The sequence below is a fragment of the Chelonoidis abingdonii genome, chromosome 2, assembly GCF_003597395.2.
Source record: "Chelonoidis abingdonii isolate Lonesome George chromosome 2, CheloAbing_2.0, whole genome shotgun sequence".
Lineage (NCBI taxonomy): Eukaryota > Metazoa > Chordata > Testudines > Testudinidae > Chelonoidis > Chelonoidis abingdonii.
The window spans coordinates 209,535,572-209,557,067 of record NC_133770.1 but is presented as its reverse complement, the minus strand read 5'-3'; the positions used below and the strand labels follow the sequence as shown (position 1 = coordinate 209,557,067).

Below are 21,496 nucleotides of genomic sequence, written 5' to 3'. Positions count from 1 at the left end.
TTTTATTGTTAAGAAACTTGAGCAGATCTAATCCTTTTCAGATCTTCAGTGATTGTAGATGGGGAAGGTGTAAAATTGCTTCCAACATCATGTACTTGGAGGAGGAATAAAAACTGCTGGGCAGTATGGACATACAGATAATATGCTCAATCACAGTGTACGTAACTTGTGCAGGAAGGCTTTCGTACAGCTTGTGTAAGCACAAGTACTACACAATACATGTACAGATAAGTAGGACAGTGCATAGGCTAACCAACAGCCTGTATTGTTTCAAGCTAAAACATCTACAAGAAAAATGCGCTGCTAGAAATACCAATGTATCCTGCAGTCAGCGGTGCTCTTCAGTCTACTGAACCTATGGAATCCCTTAAAGCCCTGCACATCTAGAGCCCTGGATGCCAAACATCCATCAGGTCCACTAGTAGTGCTGCTAAGGATTGAATGGGGCTACTAGAAAGCCACTTGAGCTTTTTGCATGCTGTGGTTCCTCTCTGCTCAGTTTGTCTTCCTTCTGTGGACATCTGCCATTCTGGCACTAGCATTGCATGCTAAGAGGGTATGGCCCAGATATCCTCTTTCTGCCTATGACTCTTTTATTTGTTGCCCATAAGGAGTAATACTGGTTTCCATATGCCCCCTCCGCTTTTTTCCTAGCTTTGGAGCTGGGAGGTGTTGTCAATAACTAGAAGTTTGAAAGAGGGGATTGTCAGAGGTGGATGGGACCCAGCTTATTGTATGTTATTTTGTATAGGGTCCCACAAAACTTGGAATAGGCCCTGCCTAAAAACTACACTTGCCATGTTCTGCCACAGCCTCTCTGACAGCTTTGATTCCATACATTGCTTATGCAGAGATTGAAACTAAACTTGTTTGAGGTGTTGGACTTACTATTTTCAGTTCTAGATGAGTACTGAAAAAGTATCGCTAGCCCAAGGGACCACTGAGAGCTGTAATGACAGATACTTCATGAACCACTGGGGCTAGAAAGGACTGCTTTATATCACTGGAAAGCTGAAACTTCTCTTGGTACAAAGCATTCCTTTCTAGCCCTGGCACATCGCGAGCTATTGGACCTTTAAAATCGCATTCTGTACCATGCTGCTGATTTCCTCACCCCCAACTTGACTCTGACACTAGATATTATTTTGAACTTCTGGAACTAGTGGTAATTGTTCATACCAAGGGTTGTCAACTCTTGAGTCACAACTTCAGGCTGTTTTTCTGGAAATCACATTTTTTGTTCTACATATTTAGCTTAAACTCCTTTTTGGTGGCCTCAGAGCTCAGAACTTGCAGTTCAGTACCTTTTAGAATGAACTTAATTGTCACAGGTGATGACGGAATCTTGTCAGCGGGAGGAAGGATAGCAGAGTATCTTTTGGCAGCTGATGAAACAAAATCCATAGTGCAGGGATTTTGCATAGTCTTTACATTAACCATTGGTTACTTTCTGGATGGGCTCTGAATTCACCCTCGTCTGGAGCCTCAATCAAGGAAGAGAGTTTGTCACCAACTGTGTATCTAGCTTACTGGATCCAGCAGGTGGATGTTGAAATAGGTCTCTCTTTTATCATCCGTAATTACCAGAAAATTGTATACTGGTTTATTTTGATAATATATTTACCTCTTTTTTGTTAAGTTCTTTGATCTACTGATCAAAAGCACTGTATATGACCACCTAATTATTTTCTCTTACGAGAAATGTACTGTGTCTTTTTCATTTGTTGACAATGCTGTAAATATAGTTTGGCTTGGAGAGGATCAGAAAAATTTTTCATCTCATAGATTAGATTTTAAAGACAAATATTGCACATCAGACATGGTGTGCTCTGAACTTGTGACTTCCCAAAGTCCTCTGCAGTGTAGTTCTTTTATAATTGTTTGCACTGGAAAACATGAAGATTATAACAACATGCTGATGGAAGCATGAGGCTGTCTTGTTTTGATTACTTTGAATTCAGTGTTTGTTGTACATTATTCTCTCTGCTACACAAACCTCCCTTTATTCTGAAATTTAAAAAAAAAATCTTCATTTTCTGAGATAATGAGTTATCTGCAGTGTGTTCTTCACCTGAGAACTCTCTTCCACATTCCTTTTTTCACATATCTGAAAACTGTCAAAATGCTAATGAAAGAACTGTTACTGAAATAAGTAACATCCTTTTATCACTTGACTGTCTCTCTGTAGAATGTTGTACATGATTGGTTCTTGAAATTGATAACAGTTAAATAGATTTTCCAGAATACATTGTGAACCTGTAGGTGTAACTTTTTTTACATGGCCCCATTTCACCAGTCCAAGAAATAATCATTTTAGATAAGGGCTCCTGAACTTGCTAGAAGCAACAGACAGAATTCCATCGCCTATCATATGTGAACAAAGATTTGTTCTTAGACTGCTGGATGAGAGAAAGTCAACGATGTAGCAGAAACAGTATGCTTGCTTTGTTCTTTTTTCTGCATCAGACAACTTGTTTTGTTTCTTTATTCTATTGTTATGAGAGATTTTCAAATGCAGAGGAGAAGGGAGGATCCCAGTGTGTATTCACAGATGATTTGGTCTCCTTGGAGGAAGGAATTGGTGACTAGGACTATTAAAAGCCAACTCAAACAAAAAGCTTCCCATTCCTGAGAAATAACTATTTTTGAAATTGTACATATTGTTAACTGTTAGGTCTCCGTTATCACTCTAAGTATAAATCTGCAATGTCAAGGTAAGGAGGAAAACAAGTCCAACTCCATCATTTGTAGAGGTGCTATATCTTGATTGTAGTAAAGCTTTTGACAGTCTCACATGACATTCTCATGAATAAATTAGGGAAATATGGTCTAGAGATTAAATTACTATAAAAGATGGGTGCAAAACTAGTTGAAAGACTGAGTTGCCTTTGTTGTCAAATTGGGAGAGTGTATCTAGTGGGGTCCTATAGAGGTCTGTCCTAGACCCAGTTCTATTAAATATTTTTATAATGACTTGGATAATGGAGTGGAGAAGATGCTCATAAAATTTTCAGTTGACACCATGCTGGGAGGGATTGCAGTCACTTTGGAGGACAGGATTTGAATTCAAAAGGACCTTGAAAAGTTGAAGAATTGATCCAAAATCAACAAGATGAAATTTAGTAAAGACCAACACAAAATACTACACTTAGGAAGGAAAAATCAGATGTACAACTTTAAAGCGAGGTATAACTTGTTAGGCAGCAGAACTGCAGAAAAGGATCTGGGGTTATAGTGGATCACAAAATGAATATGTCAGCAATGTGATGCAGTTACAAAAAAGGCTAATATCATTCTGGCCTGTATTAACAGCAGTATCATCTGTAAGACACAGGAGGTAATTTCCCCACTCTGTTTAGTACTGGGGAGACCTCCGCTGGAATACTGTGTCAGGTTCTGGATGCTATACTTTAGGAAGGGTGTGGACAAATTGGAGAAGAATCCAGAGGAGAACAACAAAAATGATAAATGTTTAGAAAAACCTTTTATCACTGAGGAAAGGTTAATAAAAATTGGGCATGTTTAGTCTTGTGGGAAGAAAACTGAGCAGGGACCTGATAAGTCATCAAATATGTTAACGGCTGTTATAAAGAGGATGGTGATCAATTGTTCTCCATTTCCACTGAAGGTAGGAAAAGAAGTAATGGGCTTAATCTGCAGCAAAGAAGATTTAGGTTAGATATTAGGAAAATCTTTCTAACTATAAGGATAGCTAAGATCTGGCATATGCTTCAAAGAGTGGTTATAGAATCCCCATGATTGGAGGTTTTAAGAACATGTTGGACAAACACTAGCGAGGGTATACTTGGTCCTGCATCAGCACAAAGGGATGGACTAAATGACCTCTCAAGCCCTACATTTCAGTGATTCTGTGATTTGGTATGGATTAAGGATGGTGTCAATAGAGCTTCCATAACTTGTAAAAATTGCCTTTTTCTTAATAGTTCATAATAAATCCCTGGCAAATGGGAAACTGAAGTCTGTATCCTGGAAACAAAGATCTTTCCTCCCTAATGTGCATGTTGGTTTGTTAGTGTAGTTATTCAAAAGTGCTGGGCTTCTGGTTGCTTTTTCCCCCAAGAGACGTGACCTTTGTTTTTGGAGTATGGAGAAATGTGTGATTATATTAAGAATTATGGGGACTTTAGCAAACAAATCTATAAAATGTATGCAGTGGTGTTGTGACTGTGTCGGTCCCAGGACATTAGAGAGACATGGTGGGTGAGGCATTGTCTTTTACTGGACCGACTTCTGTTGGTGAGAGAGACAGGCTTTTGAGCTTACATAGAGCTCTTCTTCTGGTCTGGGAAACATACTGAGAGTGTCACATTTAAATACAAGATGGAACAGATTGTTTAGCATAAGCAGTTAACACATATTTCAAGGGACCATTCAAGTTGAAGTGGCCCATTAACTAAATAAAATCACTACAGTCTCAGATGAACTCACACAGGAAAATGATTAAAAATAAAAGCACCCTATCACTTGTAGGTGAACACTTTTCACAAAGCAATCACTCTCTGGCTCGGTTTACACTACATACTTACTTTGGTATAACTATATTGCTCAAGGGTGTGGATTTTTCACACCCCCAAGCAACGTATAGTTATACTGACCTTAATCCCATGTGTAGACAGCACTTTGTCAACAGGAGATCTTCTCCCACTGACTTAGCTGCTGCCTCTCATGGATGTAGAGTTAAGCTGACGGGAGAGCTCTCTCCCATCGTCTTAGAGCAGGGAAAGGCAACCTATGGCACACGTGCCGAAGGCGGCACGCAAGGTGATTCAGTGGCACTCATACTGCCCGGGTCCTGGCCACCAGTCCCGGGGGCTCTGCATTTTAATTTAATTTTAAATGAAGCTTCTTAAACATTTTAAAAACCTTATTTGCTTTACATACAACAGTTTAGTTCTATATTATAGACTTATAGAAGAAGACCTTCTAAAAATGTTACAATGTGTTGCTGGCACGCAAAACCTTAAATTAGAGTGAATAAATGAAGACTCGGCACACCACTTCTGAAAGGTTGCCGACCCCTGGCTTAGAGCATCTTCACCTGACGCACTACAGTGGTACAGCTGTGCGAATGTAAATTTGTAGTGTAGACCTCTGACCTGCCCTATTAGTTCTCATCCTCAAAGGAAACTTGCAAAAAACTCTTTCAGAAGACAAGTCTGGAAGCTTAAATTCATAACTTTGCTAGACACTAAAATCATGGACTGAATAGAGACATTGGATTTATGGCTTATTACAACAATCTGTAACCCATTAACAACCCCTGCAGTTGCACCCCCTTCTTTTTCCCCACTATGACTGGTGGGGTGTTAACCAGCCACTTCACCTTGAATGGTCCTTGAAATATATGTTAACTATTTATGCTAAACAATCTATTCCACCTTATGTTTAGCCGTAACACTGAATATGTTTCCCAGAACTGAAGAAGAGCTCGAAAGCTTGTCTCTCTCACTCACAGAAGGTGATCCAATAAAAATAAATATGTATAAAATAGTAGCTTAGCATTTGGGATGCCTCTTTAATCCATCACTTCCTTTTTTTCCTTTAATTGGCATGTGCCTTTACACATTGCCCAAAATTTTTTAGTAGTAGAGATGATTTGCTGACTAGGAACTGGCTGTTCCCCATTAATTGATCTCCTACTTGTATTTAACTCAGTCTAGCAATTAGACTGAGCTGGAAACCTCAGTCTAATTCAGGGGTCAGCAGCGGTGTGCTGAGTCTTCATGTATACGCTCTAATTTAAGGCTTCGCGTGCCGGTAATACATTTGAACGTTTTTTAGAAGGTCTCTCTGTAAGTCTATAATATATAACCACACTACTGTTATATGTAAAGTAAACAAGGTTTTCAAAATGTTTCAGAAGCTTTATTTAAAATTAAATTAAAATGCAGCTCTTATTAGTTAAGTGTGATCCTTGCCCTTGCTTTTCCTTGCTAAGTTTTCCAATATCTGGCACGTATTTGGATACTTTAAGCTGCACACAGGCTTCTGAGTGATCACTTGTTAACCGGCTCCGAGAGGGACAGAGTACAGATTTCATGTGTGAAAATACCTGTTCACACAGGTATGTGGATCCAAATGCTGAAAGCATTGCAAACGCAATTTTCTTCAAACAGTTAAATTTCACTGGCAGGGATGTCCAGCAGGTCAGAACAGAGGCCCCATGATCTCTCTTGGTGGCTTCAAGTGCACTCCACAGATCCACAAACTTTGATGTCTACAATTCTGAGCTTTTTAACTGAATGAGTTGCATTTCAAAATCTTCAACACCCATTCACTGAAACACAGACAAATCCAAGTCACTTTCGTTGAACTTTTCAGGTTTAATTAGAAAAGAAAAACATTGGGCCAAATTGCTGGAAATCTTGAAATCTGTCAGAAAATTCTGATTCCAGTTCTTGCATGTACTTTCCGATCTCATCGACATTGACAGTGCAACGTGTCGATAGCTCTTTTATGAGTTGGAAATAGCGGAAAGTAGAAGTTTGAATATCCCTGGAAAAAACTGCTAGTTTCACAACAAATGCTTTCCAGGCTTCATAAAGATCCAGAACTGTTTGCCCTGGAGACAGAGGTTGAGTTCGTTTAGGTGAGCGATGATATCAGTTAGAAACATGAGCTTACACAGCCATTTGTTGTCATCCAATTCGGGGTAGTTTTGGTCTTATTTCTGACAAAAAGGCCTTGATTGCATCAAAACAGTTTACAAAGCGCACCAAAACCTTGCCACGACTTAGCCACCGAATGTTGCTGTGAAGTGAGATGTCGTTATAAGCACTGTCCATCTCTTCTAGCAGTGCTTGAAATTGTCTGTGAGTCAAAGCAGATCAAGCAACAAGGAAATTCACAGTTCACACCACTGTATTCATCACATTATTAAGCTCTGAATTAGAAATTTTAGCACACAGGTTTTCTTGATGGATGATACAGTGAAATTTGACTGTTGACTGAAACTCTGGGGTTTCAGCCGCGGGCTCCTGTCAGCTGGGGTGTCAGTCCCCTGTCAGCCTGGGGTTCCTTCCCCCAGGCCGGCAGTGGGTGCTGAGTGGGACTGGCAGAGGGTCCCCGGCTGGCAGGAGCCGGCGGCAGAAAGCGCCAGAGTGGCGGCGGGCTGAGCCGCTCAGCCCGCCCCGCGTGCTATTAAAAATTGGCGTGCCACAGGTTGCCGACCCCTGGTCTAATTGCTAGATAGTGTAAGCTTTCACTAGCCCCTGGCACAAGGAAGCCAGAAGAGAGAGTTTGTCGGGGATGCTGCAGATAGAAGCTTGCAGCTGGGATCAAGATTAACAGATTAAAGGCTAGAAAGAGATGATGTTATAGGCATCCAAGAAGGAAGTTTGGCATTTGGGATGGAATTTAAGGTGGCAAATGGGAGAGTTGGAATTGGTATGGGCATCAGCAGGAAGCAATCTAACAATTTCTCAGCTAAAAGCTGGATTGGTAGTCTGTGGTAATAAGATACTGTAGAATAGAGAAACGATGGAACTAATGAAACATCATTATATATATCTCCACTAAATTACTTGCCTTTTTTAATCTGATCTTTGATCTATGTATTATCTGTTTAAATGATAAATCACTGTTAAAACACCTTGCACACTTGGTATTCCACAAACATTCTATTAAAAATACTTCTAGCTTGCACTCATAAGCACTCAACTCAGGAAATCCAAAAATAGGTTCGCATGTGCAATCTTATCTCTGTTCCCTCATGTATGTAGTTGGACTGTAATGGAATCCATGACCGAATTGTCTTTCAAGCAATACAATGTTCCTCATGTTTTCTGTATTCTCCTAAATATAAACCTGCAGCATCTTGCAGTACTGTGTAGAGCAGAGTTCATGAAAACCAGGCTTTTTAAAGGGGGTACATCTACACTGCAACTGGGAGGGCACTTCCCAGTGTGAGTAGACAGACAAGCACTAACTTTGCTCGAGCTAGCATAGCAAAAATAATGGTGGAGCCAGGGGTAGCACAGGAGGTCCAAGCGGGTCTGTCTACCTGTGCTGGCAGGCATGATCCAGGTTGCACTGTAGGCGCACCCAAGACATTCGGTGATTGAGGCAAGGGCTCTTGTGTAGCTCTGCCTTATCCACTCTGCATTTTACAATGTGCACCTTGTAATGTGCAAAAAGTGATATGACCATGTACTTGAGAAATAGTATATGATCATAGAAGTAAAGACTACTGTACTACCTACAAGGAGGTTGAGAGCCACAATATGAAGAAAGCAACAGAGAGTCCTGTGGCACCTTATAGACTAACAGACATATTGGAGCATAAGCTTTCATGGGTGAATACCCACTTTGTCAGATGCATGCGTATTCAGCCATGAAAGCCTGTGCTCCAATATGTCTGTTAGTCTATAAGGTGCCACAGGACTCTTTGTTGCGTTTTACAGATCCAGACTAACACTGCTACCCCTCTGATACTTGACAATATGAAGAAAGTATCCAGGCTTGTAGAGCAGGCCTTATGTTCTCACCTCTTCTCCTCTCCTCACCCTTCCATTTCCCCTGTGGCACATAGTTTGAATGACTTGCTCTCAAACATCTGACAGCTACATACTTAACTAAAGTAACCTTTTAAAATTTTTTCTCCCTTTGTTTAGAAAATATGTGCACTGTGGTCTATTTTGATGACTGCATGTCAATACATCAGTGCAAGATCTCTTGTGAGTCCATGGGAGCATCAAAATACCGGTGGTTTCACAATGCCTGCTGTGAGTGTATTGGGCCAGAATGTATCGACTATGGCAGTAAAACTGTAAAATGTATGAACTGCATGTTTTGAAGCAGAGAAGCTGTATAATAGTAATGTGGAGGCCAAAGCAACGTCTTGATTAAAAGGATGGGGATTGGAAGTATTGCATTCTGGGATATGTTCTGGGAGCAACTAAACATGAATGATTTGAGAAAAGATGTATACAATTCAAAGCACAGCTGTAATTTTTTTTCTTTTTAAATCCTGTAAACAATGCTAATTGGCGAATGTTTCAACTGTATTGTTTATTTTTTCCTTATTCTTAGTTGAGTAGCATAACCATCCTCATGCTTCCTGTCCTGATTGTTTTGCTTTGATCTGAATATATTGCCTATACTCATTTTCAGAATGTAATGTTGTATTTAGCAGTTCAGAACAGTGAAGCCTCAACAAGAGTCTCATTATTTACAAGTTCCACAAGTGCTCAAATAGATAATGCTCTTCCATGTATGTTTTATAACTCTCCAGTAGCTTATGGTCTTACACCAGTGGCCCAGACTCCTATTGTGAAAAGGATGTCCTCTCAAAAATAAGAAAACATTTATTTTTCAACTTCAAAACAGGAGCTGTAATAGATAAAATCTTAGCTTCTTAGCAGGGTGTCCCACCCACTGCAATACCATGTGTGTGACATCATTCCTCCATCTGTTATATGCCTCCATTCCTGCAGGCAAGGTATTGCATTTCATAAAGAAATCTTGTTCCCATCAGTGCACTCTTCTTATAAACCAAAATAAAGCTGGTAAGTTTAGTCACATCCACTTGCCGTCGGACTCGTTGTGGGTTGTCTTATCCCTGGAAACTCAGTGCTGTGCTGCACATTTGGTAGGGGGTTGTTATGAATAGAAAAAATAGCACGGGATAAACTGGGAATTAAACTGCATATCCTAATAAGCTCAGCAAGTTTATTTGTTGAATAGCTGGCAGTTGTCACATTACAACATTTGGTACTGCTCTGTGGAACGCTTATTCTAACTGTTTGGTTTTGCTTTGAGGTTGGATTTGATTCAGATTTATGATATAAAAGAGCTTAATGGGGAAGTAATTATCCTCTGAGACAAATGAGCATTCTCTGAATATGGAACACTTTGTCCATTTTACTGTGTTTTAATATATGGAGCAGTAGGCAACTGCAGATTATAAGACAATTACTATGGTACCATTAGGTTTTTCCTGTGATGATGCCATAGAAACCACAAGAATAAAGTCTGAGTATAATTGTGATCTCGCCAGAAACTCATGATAGTGTTTATAACAATAACTTTTTTTAAGTTTACTAATTTTTTATATAGATGGATTTGACTATTCCTGTTTCTCCCTCTCGCCTCCACCTCTCTAGGTCAAACTGCCTCCTACCGACATGTTCCTAAACACTGAGATCAATTACTTTCAACTCTCATTTTATTGGAAAAATTGACTTGGGAATTTTTAGTTATCCTAATACATACAACTCTTCAAATAAAAAAAAATCTAAAGATGTCTGCTGTTGTGCAGTCTTAATTTTTTAAGCTCTTTTCCAGGTATGGAGGTTTTCCAAGCTGGAGGTTTGCTTAAATTTTTAAACTGGTGGTAAACAAAACTATTTCCTATTTAAAGTTAGGATTTATGGGAGAAAGTTTTGAATTAATGTTTCTGGGCAAAGATCAGCCTAAACTGAAAGAAATGTTATTTGTTCTTCTTTTTATGGTTTGTTCCTTGCATCTTTTCTACTTTTTTTGTGCAAAGAAATTCTTCATTAATTTCTTATAGTGAAGAGGGAGAGAGGATATGCTTATGTTGTGAGTATCTGTATTTTGTATGCTTGAGGATTATACATTATTTCTGATCAAGATTTAATAAAACATTTTACAAGTGTCCATGCAAATCAGTGACGCACTGAAGGCTTTGAGTTATCATATACTGGATTATTTGAAATGTAAAATATTGTGGTTTCAGAATCTTAAGACAAATCAAGGTTGATTGTCTATTTTGGGACCCTGTTGCGTGGATTTATGACATCACCCTTCTTTACATTATGATTTTACTTCAAGATCAAGTAGAAGGGATAAAGAGGTTGTGTGTGGAAGGAGACAGAACCTCTGTTTTAAAGAGTTAAATGTCCATAAAAATCATGGAAAAATCACAAAAAGTAATTTTTTGTTTGTGTAATACCTTGAAAAGTTTTTGCGTGTAAGGACAGTCCACTTTAAATTAGGTTTGCTCTATTTTTGTAATATATGATGGTCTCCTGAGAGTCTGTGCTGTAAACTCAGTGCATATGCAAATGATCTGTGGCAACATCAGATGTATTTTCTTATATTTCATTTGTTTAAACAAGTATTTTAATAAATAATGAGAATTATTGGGTTGTGTGGTTCTTTTATCACTGCTGCTTCTTCCTAAGCTCTCAGGGCAAAAGATTTAATGGAGTTGAAGTATAAATTTATTTTAGTAATTTCATTAATTTTAATCCTATTACTGTAGTCTCTTTTTGATAACTGTTTTTCTGAAGGTATAGTGACAAAGTGCTTTTTTACTAACTTGAAAATTGTTTTACAGATAAAATTGTAATTTTGCTCTGAATGTATTTCCTTTATATAAAACGTGAAACCTACAAAATGCAATTTGTGTAACATTCTGAAATGTTCTATCTATGAAAATCCCATTATAGGAGAATACTATGTAATTTACATGGCATGGGAGGAAAAATAATAATTTATTGTTGGGACACATCTCAGTTAGGCCCTAATTGTAGGAAAGCACTTAAACACGGGGTTGAAGTGAAACATATGCGTAAGTCCCTTTCTGAATTGGTATCTTATCCAGTTGAAGCATCTGGGCAACTTATATAATTAAACGCTAACTATAAAATTGTAAATCCTTAAACTTTAAGTACTCAATAAAAAATGCCCCTGTGTAACGATCAGTGGTACAAATCCCAGGTAAATTCTTGATCAACTAAATTCTCTTTGTTGCTATCTGATACATTAAAGCACAGACATGTAATATATAAAATATTTTAACAGTCAATTAGTCTCTCAGCCCCAGATTTCTAATATCTGTAAAAACGATTGATGTGTAATTTGTAGAATGGTAATGTAATGCCAGTGTAGTATTTAATGCAGTGTGATTTATAACTGAATTGTCATTTCATTTTGAAGTCATATATGTTTAAAAACAAAAACAAAAACCTGAGGGACAGATCACATCTGCTCCAGTAGGTTGCTCTGACAGCATACAGGGGATAGACCTGTGCTGCAATGGGCTGAGGCCGGGTGAATTATCTCAGTGCACGTTCTCCATGGTGACTCTACAGTGGTTCCTCTTGGAAACCTCAGTGCGGAGTGAATCTTGGTAGCAGGAGGATCACTCAGGTGTGTAGAAGGAAGTCTCTGCAATGAACTGTGGAGATTCTGGGCTGCTCTGGAGTGTGCATCAACCTATATCAGGCTGCCATAAACTAGAGCACCTCTGGGACTGCTTTAATTTTTGCCAGGGGGGCCTTTCAGTACCTGAAGCAGCCCAGAATCCCAAAGGTGAAAAGGACACTTAAAGCCACCTTTGCCCCCACCTTCCCCTGAGCTGCACCTTGAATGTTGCATTTCAGGGAGGCACAGCACAGAATTTTAATACACTGGACTTAGCCCAGTGATACTGTGCTTAAACCCATTGAATAAGACCCTCAACTGGTGTATTTTGGCTTACCTCATTGACTTCAATTGAATTATGCCAGTGTGCACCAGCAGAGAATCTGGCCCACGGTGTATAAAGCCAGACTGTATTTTAACATATAGAAGATGATCCTGCATGCCCATCACTACTGCAGTGCACACATCGAACACATTAGTCTCTCTGGTTCCTGTCAATCTTCATTTAGTTTCACCAGGTCCTAGTATCTACTGGGAGAGGTAAATTTCCTAAATCTTGTCAATATCTTGTCTTACTGAAGCTCACTAGTAAAAGTCATCTGATGTATGCTGAAAACCTGGCATTTTTGTTGAGAATCATCAAATAGCTGTCTGTCTCTGCAGAGAGGGCACACAAGGCTCTAAAACACAACACTATCATATCACTTGTTGGGACTCCTGTCATGCCCTAGGACAGATGTTCTCAAACTCTGGTCTGCGGACCACCAGTGGTCCATGAGCTCCATTCAGGTGGTCCATGGATAGTTCCCTCTAAGGTGCGTGCCTGGGTGGCCGCATGCGAGAGAATGAAGGCCACCCACCTAATTAGTGGAGAAGACGCACATGAAAGGTGAGGTGGTGGCCTTGGGAGGAATACGGGGTAGGTGGGAGAGGGCAGTGGGGTGAGAAGACAGGATGGGGGGAATTTGGGACGTGCAGGGCTGTGGTGGCCAGAGAAAGAGGTGACTTTTCCAGGGCTGTGACTGCCGGGGAGAGACAACCCTCCTTCCCAGCCTCAGCTCTGTGGCTGGGAAGAGAAGCCCCTTCCTTCCCAGCCCCAGCATGGAGGAAGCTGCGGTGGGGGAAGAGAGGGAGAGACCCCCTCCTTCCCAGCCCCAGCTCGGGGGCTGCCACGGCAGGGGAGAGAGGGCACATCCATCGCATTAGAAAGGTAAGACTATGTCTACTGATATTAAAATGAGTTATGTGCTTTTATATGTAGAACAAAAAAAGTTTAGTATAAAGTTTTTTTGTATAGTGCTTTTATCCAAAATGCTTTACAATAGTTAGCTAACGGTACAAACAGCATTTGGAACGATCGTTAAGTGGTCCGCCGAGACCCTCAGCAATTTTCAGGTGGTTCACGAAGAAAAAGTTTGAGAACCACTGCCCTAGGAAACATCCACTCCACTTTCCTGTTCTTAAGAAATGGATATAAGGGTGAGCACTTCACCATAGCTATAAAAAGAAATGGATTTATTCTTGTGAGGCTCACCAGTTCCTACTGTTGCTATTTTCTGAGTGAGTGGATTCTTTAGCCCTTTTTGTTTGAATGGAGAGAATGTTTTTACCATCTATTTACCAGGAAAAATTGGTACTAGAAGTTGTCACTTCACATGGCTGAGATAGTGCTGATGGCATAAGCTGTTCTAACAAGCAGAGTGTGAGTCTGGTGGGTGACACTCATCCATGGTAAGCATAAAAAATGCCTGGGGTAAAATATGTAGCTTTCAGACAAATCTGATACGTACAACATAGGGTTTCCAAAATTCACTCTGTCCTTATCCTTCCCTTATATGTATTTTAAAGATTTCTTATTCTTCTATAAATTGTTTGAAAGAGAAAGGTCTAAACTCCGTAACTCCATAATACTAATGAGAGTTGTATAGATAAAGCTTGATATGTTGAATAGATAATTTTTGGTCCATAGTTACTTTAACGCTGAGATTTACTGTCAGCTTGTACCCAAACTTTTGCAAACTACTTATTTATGTAGAATGTCTTTAGAAAAATATATCTTTTCCCAAGCTTTCCTTTACTCTTATAAAATGTGTGCGACAAGGTTTAAGGTGAGTGAATATTGTGAATGCAAAAATCACACTCAGCCAAGGGAAAATTAAATGTTGTCTAAGGCAATGCTTGCCATTATAGCTTGCATATAGTCTTTTTGTCTTTGTGTTTTGTATGTCAGGTTAGCCACTGTCCTAAATCAGATCTCTTTTGTTACTGTATCCTTGGGTTGCTGGCAAGAGTTAAATAGTCTCTCTACAGATTGTGTGCATGGAAATTATTCTGGAATAAAGCAGGCTGTGAATTTGGATACCGTAGCTATTCCAAAATAGCTTCCTATGTGCACACTTAGTGCTCCAGAATAAAAATGTTCACATGGGGATACACATGGAAAACTTATTCTGGAGTAACTATGCTGGTGAATTTCCCCATGTAGCCAGTAACACTGAGTGTTAAATATTTTAGAGAAGTATCTAGAAGTGGTAGTTCAATCTGTTCATCAGAACCTGACATTTCTATTTTAAGGTAGGTGAAGGGGTGAGAAGTCTTTGAAGGTGGTTCCATGCATAACTTTCATTCAAAACAGAGGGTGGTGAGTGCTGAATAATCTGCCAAAGATCATCAGAATGCGCTTACCTCACTAAGCATTCTCCTTGCTCCTCCCTGAGCAAAATGGAGACAGATTTCAGTAAGCTCCCCCTCCCCAGTGCTGCAGAGCAGCCAACTAGCCGACTCTCATACCCTGTTCTTCATCAGCTGAAGATGAAGAGGGCATGGGATGCCCTCAGCTGAATATGGAGAGGCAGCCTCAGGCAACCTCCTACCCTTTAGCAACCAGGGCACCAGTTCATGTCACTTTCCTGATTCAGGGACCAAGGCAGCAGAGGTAGCCTCTGTTACTTTTTTCCCTGGCAGCAGGGACAGAGTTGAGCCTGATCCTATCATGTAAACTGGTTAGGGTCTTCGTATTAAAGTAGTTCTTCTCCAAGGGTGCAGGCATCCTACCTTCAACAAGTTAATCTGTAGCCAGAGCACTATAAAATAAAATCATTGCTAAGCTGTTCTTGCAAGTGCTCTCTTTAAAAGCATTGTTTTAATTGACCAAATATAATAGTATTGTAGTTTGACCATGGCAAAATATCTTGACCTTTATTAAACCAATGGATAGTTTTTTAAATTGCTGCACTAGAAAACGGCAATAATAGTGAATTTAAGGGCCAGGAGGGAGAAATTAAAAGTTACTTCACAAAAATGGCCTCTTAAAGCAATAACTACCAAAAAATGCCAACAGCAATAACATCAGGAAAAGAGGCTTCCTCTAGCTCTTCCAAAAATCATTCTCTCCTTGTGCATATTATTTCTTAGTTCTTTCTAAATCTGCCAGCATCTTGTCTGCTCCTGTTCAAAGTATTGTGTTCAGAGAAATTTGTGCTCACTGTATTCTTTCTGCTACTGGTATTTTATTCTGTTTTGGCCACTGCTTTACCTAAGGCCACCTTAGCTATTTCAAAATGTTTAACTGACAAATTAGAAAGTGTATCAGCATTCTTAGAGCTATCATCTTATTGCATTCCTTAGTACTGGGATTATCCAAAAACACTACTCCCGTTATCTGCATTGTAGATTTTAAACTTAATAGTAACTAGACAACTCAGTGCAAAATGTAACTGCCATTAAATGTAAAATTTACAAGTAGCAGTAAAGTCTTAATGGAATTAATCAAACTTCAGTTTCCATCAAAGATTTACAGCAGGTTTGCTGTTGCCCGCGGCTTTTTTTACCACCTTATCAAAACGTATATTTTATTATAAGATATATCCCAGAATTCATCTCTCACTTGATACACAGGGATTTGCTGCTGGGCAGCACAGCTAAACCATGTTTTTTTTCTACATGGAAAGATGAGCAAATATGAATATGCTTACTTGAGCCCTTATGCTTGATGTTGAATTAATTTCCATCAGTTGTCTAATACAGTGGTTCTCAAAGCCGGTCCACTGCTTGTTCAGGGAAAACCCCTGGCGGGCTGGGCTGGTTTGTTTACCTGCCTCATCCACAGGTTCGGCCGATCGCAGCTCCCACTGGCTGCAGTTCACTGCTCCAGGCCAATGGGGGTGGCAGGAAGTGGCAGCCAGCATATCCCTCGGCCCGCACCACTTTCCACAGCCCCCATTGGCCAGGGGCTTTCCCTGAACAAGTGCCAGACTGGCTTTGAGAACCACTGGTCTAATACTTTTCACTTTATATATAGCTCCTCTGATTGAAGGAGCTCAAAGTTCTTTACAAAGGGTTTGATGGTCACATTACAAATGGCAGGGGGAGGAGGACCTGTGACACAGGCAGGACTGGTCATACAGAGTGAGTACCAGTCAAGAATTGAACCTAGCTCTCCTACTTGCCAGTCCTCTGCTCTAACAACTAGACTTGCTGCCTTCCTGAGGAGTTGGTGCTTCCTGTTGCTTTAAAAAATGTGTGCTAGTTTTGTTAACAAAATGTCATGCAGCAAATCTATCCCAGTAGTCTTCCTAGCTGCCAGCGAGTGGAGATGTATGGCATCCCTGGGATAAAATTAATAATGGGGAATAATAAAATGAATCTTTAACTCCTGATGACTGAGCTTATCAAAACTGAGGGCCAGACCCTGCAATGTTCTCTTGAGTTCTTGGAGGGAGGTGTTCAGGGTATTTGCACTATCTGTCTAGGATGGTTAAATTGTGTTGTGTGTGGTGGGTGCATATTGTTTTTTAAGGCAATTACCATTCAGTATCCAAATGTGAATTGATTCTGCAATCCTCTTAAGGGAGTTTCCTTTTTTTTTTTTTTCCCCCTTACACTTTCTCCATAAGCTGAGAGATGAATGGTGACCACTCTGATCAGCTGTTTTGATCTTTTCCAGTGCACATAAGAACATAAGATTGGCCATGTAGCCCAGTATCCTGTTTTCCAACAGTGGCCAGTGCCGGACGCTTCAGAGAGAGTGAAAAGACAGAGCAATTTGTCAAGTGAACCATCCCCCATTGTCCAGTCCCAGCTTCATGTAGAAGTTTAGTGATATTCAAAGCATGGGGTTGCATCGGTGACCATCTTGGCTAATAGTTATTGATGGACCTTTCTTCCATGAACTTATCTAATTCTTTTTTGAACCCAGTTATACTTTTGGCCTTCACAGCATCCCCTGCAACGAGTTCCACAAGATTAACTGTGTCTTGTGTGAAGAACTATTTCCTTATGTTAGTTTTAAACCTCCCATCTATTAATTTCATTGGATGACCCTGGCTTGTGTTATGTGAAGAGGTAAATAACACTTCCTTATTCAATTTCTCCATACCATTCATGATTTTATAGACCTCTGTAATCCCCCCCCCGCCCCGTCATTTTTTTCCTAGCTGAATAGTCCCGTTCTTTTTAATCTGTCTTCATATGGAATCTGTTCCATACCCTTAATCATTTTAATTGCCCTTTTCTGTACTTTTTCCAGTTCTAATACACCTTTTTTGAGATGGGGTGATCAGAACTGCATGCAGTGTTCCAGGTGTGGCCATACCAATGATTTATAATAACGGTAATGTACTATTTTCTGTCTTCTTATCTATCCCTTTCCTAATGGTTCCTAACATTAGCTTTTTTGACTGGAGAACTATCCATGATGACTCCAAGATCTTTCTTGTGTGGTAACAGCTAATTTAAATCCCATCATTTTGCACATATAGTTGGGATTATGTTTTCCAATGTGCATTACTTTGTATTTATCAACATTTAATTTCATCTGCCATTTTGTTGCTCAGTCACCCAGCCTTGGGGAGATCTCTTTGTAAGTCTTTGCAGTTTGCTTTGGACTTAACTATCCTAAGTAATTTTGTGTCACCTGTGAACTTTCCACCTGTTTACCCTTTTTCAGATCATTTATGAATACGTTGAACAGAACTGGTCCTAGCATAGATCTTTGGGGAACCCTGCTATTTAGCTCACTCCACTGTGAAAACTGTTTATTCCTACCTTCTGTTTCCTATCTTTTAACCAGTTACTGATCCACGAGAGGACTGGTTCCCTCTTATATCCTGACACCTTACTTTGCTTAAGAGCCTTTGGTAAAGACTGGAAGGTAAATAATTTGGCTTTGCATACAAAGATCTTGTCTACACTACAGTTTACTTTAGTATAACTTGTGTCATGCCCGGGTACGAATCCACACCTCTGAGCAACAAAAGTATATACTGACCAAAGCACCAGTGTAGATAGCACTATGTCAGCGGCAGAGCTTCTCCTGCCGACAAAGCTACCGCCTCTCACAGAGGGCAGGAGCAATTAAGCTGACGGAAGAACTCTCTCCCATTGACTTAGAGCATCTCCACCACAAGCACTACGTTGGTGCAACTGTGCTGCTGTAAGTGCTGTAGTGTAGATGTCGGCTGAGTCAACCCTTAATTTTAATGTTCAAGTTTACCAGTGGTTGTCTCCTTGGATCCCTTTGCAATATTGAAAAGCATGCTGCAAAGATACACTAGATTCTTCTCCTCTATTAGTCTCTTCCTCCTTTTTATTATGGCGGTGTTGGTAACAACTCCATAACGGAATGTTGCATTGAGATTTCCAAGTAAAACAGGGCTAAAATCCCTATTTTATACCTTAATGATAGAATACAGTCTTTTGTGGTGCCACATTAACTCTTCATGAGACAATTAGATTTTCTGTAACTCTTTCAATAAACCTGCTTCCTCAGAGACTGGATTGCTTCTCTGGAACTGGTCTAGCCTGTCAGTTCAGCAGTGTACTTGAAATCTTCCATGAAATAGTTTTCATGATTCCTAAACAAACAAACAAACAAACTGCCTTTCCTGAAGTAGTGTTAAAGCTGGCAGGAGATGGAATGAAGACTTCTTAATTTATACAGCTGTGCTTTTCTTGGGTTCTCCAACCACACCCTTTCCAAAACTCCAACCCATTATTTATTATACTTGTCAGGCTCAGCTGTAGCAGCAAGATTGAATTCCAGAGGGAGGACTTGTCATTTCAGATACCCTTCCCCAGCTCCTATGAGCTCTCTCCTTGAGAGGGCCAACAAGATTCTGCCAACAATACATGTAATGAGATGGAGAGAGTGAGACTATTTCTGAGGTAATCGGGACCGTGTCACTTAGAGCTTTACAGATGTAGAAACTAATATAGTGAATTTCACATGACAGTCAACTGGAAGCTAGTGCACTGAAATATGCTTTCACCTGTCTGCCCTCCTTAGAAATGAGGAAAGTTTCATTGTGCATTAGTTAGCCAATGGGATGACTGTGGGCTTAAATTGAGAATTGCCTATATGAATCCCCATTCTTGGCAGTGAGTGTTCTGGTGAACATCACCTAAGAGTAGGGATCCATACAAGCAATCATCTAAAAGAACTAGAGCGACTAGTGAAGAAACCTTTGTTTTTTCCTGTTGTCAGCTGTATTATAGCCTTTGTACGACAAAAACATTGCTTGTAATATTAAACTGTAACACTTAAGTCTTTGACATTAGGATTTTCTTCTAAAGGAATGTGTGGAAGTTGCTTGGTTCGGAAATACATTGTAGACAATATCTCTGTGCTCATGAACACTAATCAGAGTGTTTACAATCCTCCCTTTTCTATTTTCTACTGAATAGACACACAAATTCATATGGGGGACCCTTACATTACCACAGAAAGTTGCACAAAGAATTCATTCTGTAAAGATCAAGGAGTACTGACTCTCAAGTGAATAAATGAAGGAGGTGGCAAACTGCCACAATATTAATGTGTCCAATAGCTTTAGGATTATGCTTGAAAGCTGTGGAAATGAGTCAGAGCAAATTCCCTTGTTGATTAGACTCCTGAAAGAGATTCAAGATATGCAGGTGCTTAACATATCCAGAAACTCACATTTAAAAGGAGGCAGAGTACAAAAATGTATTTAAGGGACATACAAAGTAGGCACTGAGATGGAAGATGCATTTCCTGACACTGATCACACGCTCAACCAACAGCCAAATTATTTCTCCATTCTCTAGAATTCTATGGAAGGGCAAAGACGAATCAAAAAAGATGCTAGATGACTCCTTGGCAAATGCAGATGTCATAATATATTGCTGCTTTGTGATACAGATATATCACTGGTAACCATGAAGCTTCGTTCTAATTTTATTCCAGAAGCAAAGTGAATGTGCAGATATATAGAGCTGTCTTGATCCTTATGGTTTTATCAATGCTTCTTAAAGAGTGCTTGGGTTTTCTACTCTTGCAACATTTTTAAGGAGAATATAACATGACTTAGTTATATTCTAACTGAATTATGGCAAACACTAGGTGGTTCTTCGAGTGCTTGCTCATATCCATTCCAAGTAGGTATGCGCGCGCCGCGTGCACGTTCGTCGGAAGAATTTTCCCCTAGCAACACCCGGCGGGTCGGCAGGCGCCCCCTGGCGTGGCGCCGCGGCCACGCATATATACCCCATGCCGCCGTCCCGCTCCTCAGTTTCTTCTTACCGGCCCGTGTTTGGCGTTGGAACAGTGGAGTGCAGCTTACTCTGCATCCACCTTCCTTACGTTTCACCCGTTCTCATCTCCAGTTCATAGTTTTATGTTTAGTTTCTTAGTACTTATTAGTATAGTTGTTAGATAGTTTTGTATATAGTTTGAGGCTGAGGTTTAATCCTCCTCACCCATCCAGGATCCGGGCTCAATGCCTGGCTCTCCCGGTTCAACAGGCTGGCTGCCGTCGCCGATGCCAACGGGTAGCCCCCAGATTCGATCATGCCTGAAGTGCCTGGGGGAAATCCCACCTTACGGACAAGTGCCGGATCTGTAAGTCCTTCAAGCCAAGGAACAAAAAAAGGAGCTGGGACTCCCGTACTGAAGCAGTCCTTATATGGAGGGCCGCCCTGACCCCTGCAGCTCCATGCGGGTCCGCAAAGTGCACGCGCGCACCGCAGTCGCACCCAGGCAGAATTCTTCCTCGGCACCGGAGACGCCGGACCCCCAGAACGCACCGCCACCAACAGTTCTCAGCGCAGAAGTCAAGCCCGGCAACCGCTCCCTTTCACCTAAAGCTAAGAGAGGGCGAAGGCTCCTGCGGCTGCGGTTCTACCGCAGTCTGAGCCATGGGAAACCGTGCCGTCCGGCCACCGCATCTGCCACGGCCACCGGTTACCGGCACCGTTCGGACTCCGGCAGGGTAGAGCCGTCGAGTTCCGGTGCCAAGACAGGCTCCCGGCGCAAGCCTGTCGAGTCAGCTGTTTCCCATACGCCTCAGAGACCTTTGCACCGGCGGAGAACTGATCGCCCTAACTGAGCTTCCTGCTTCAACCC

At 40.7% G+C, this 21,496-nt stretch overlaps 1 protein-coding gene across 3 annotated transcripts in view; it reads left to right on the top strand.

Moving 5' to 3' along the window:
- TWSG1 (twisted gastrulation BMP signaling modulator 1) overlaps nt 1-11,126 on the top strand; it is a 58,528-nt gene extending 47,402 nt beyond the window's left edge. For all 3 annotated transcript variants that reach the window (XM_032777107.2, XM_032777105.2, XM_032777108.2), the window contains exon 5: nt 8,634-11,126. In XM_032777107.2, the coding sequence (XP_032632998.1) occupies nt 8,634-8,815 (182 nt within the window). In that variant the 3' untranslated portion in view covers nt 8,816-11,126. The remainder of the gene's footprint in view (nt 1-8,633) is intronic.
- The last annotated feature ends 10,370 nt before the right edge of the window (nt 11,127-21,496 follow it).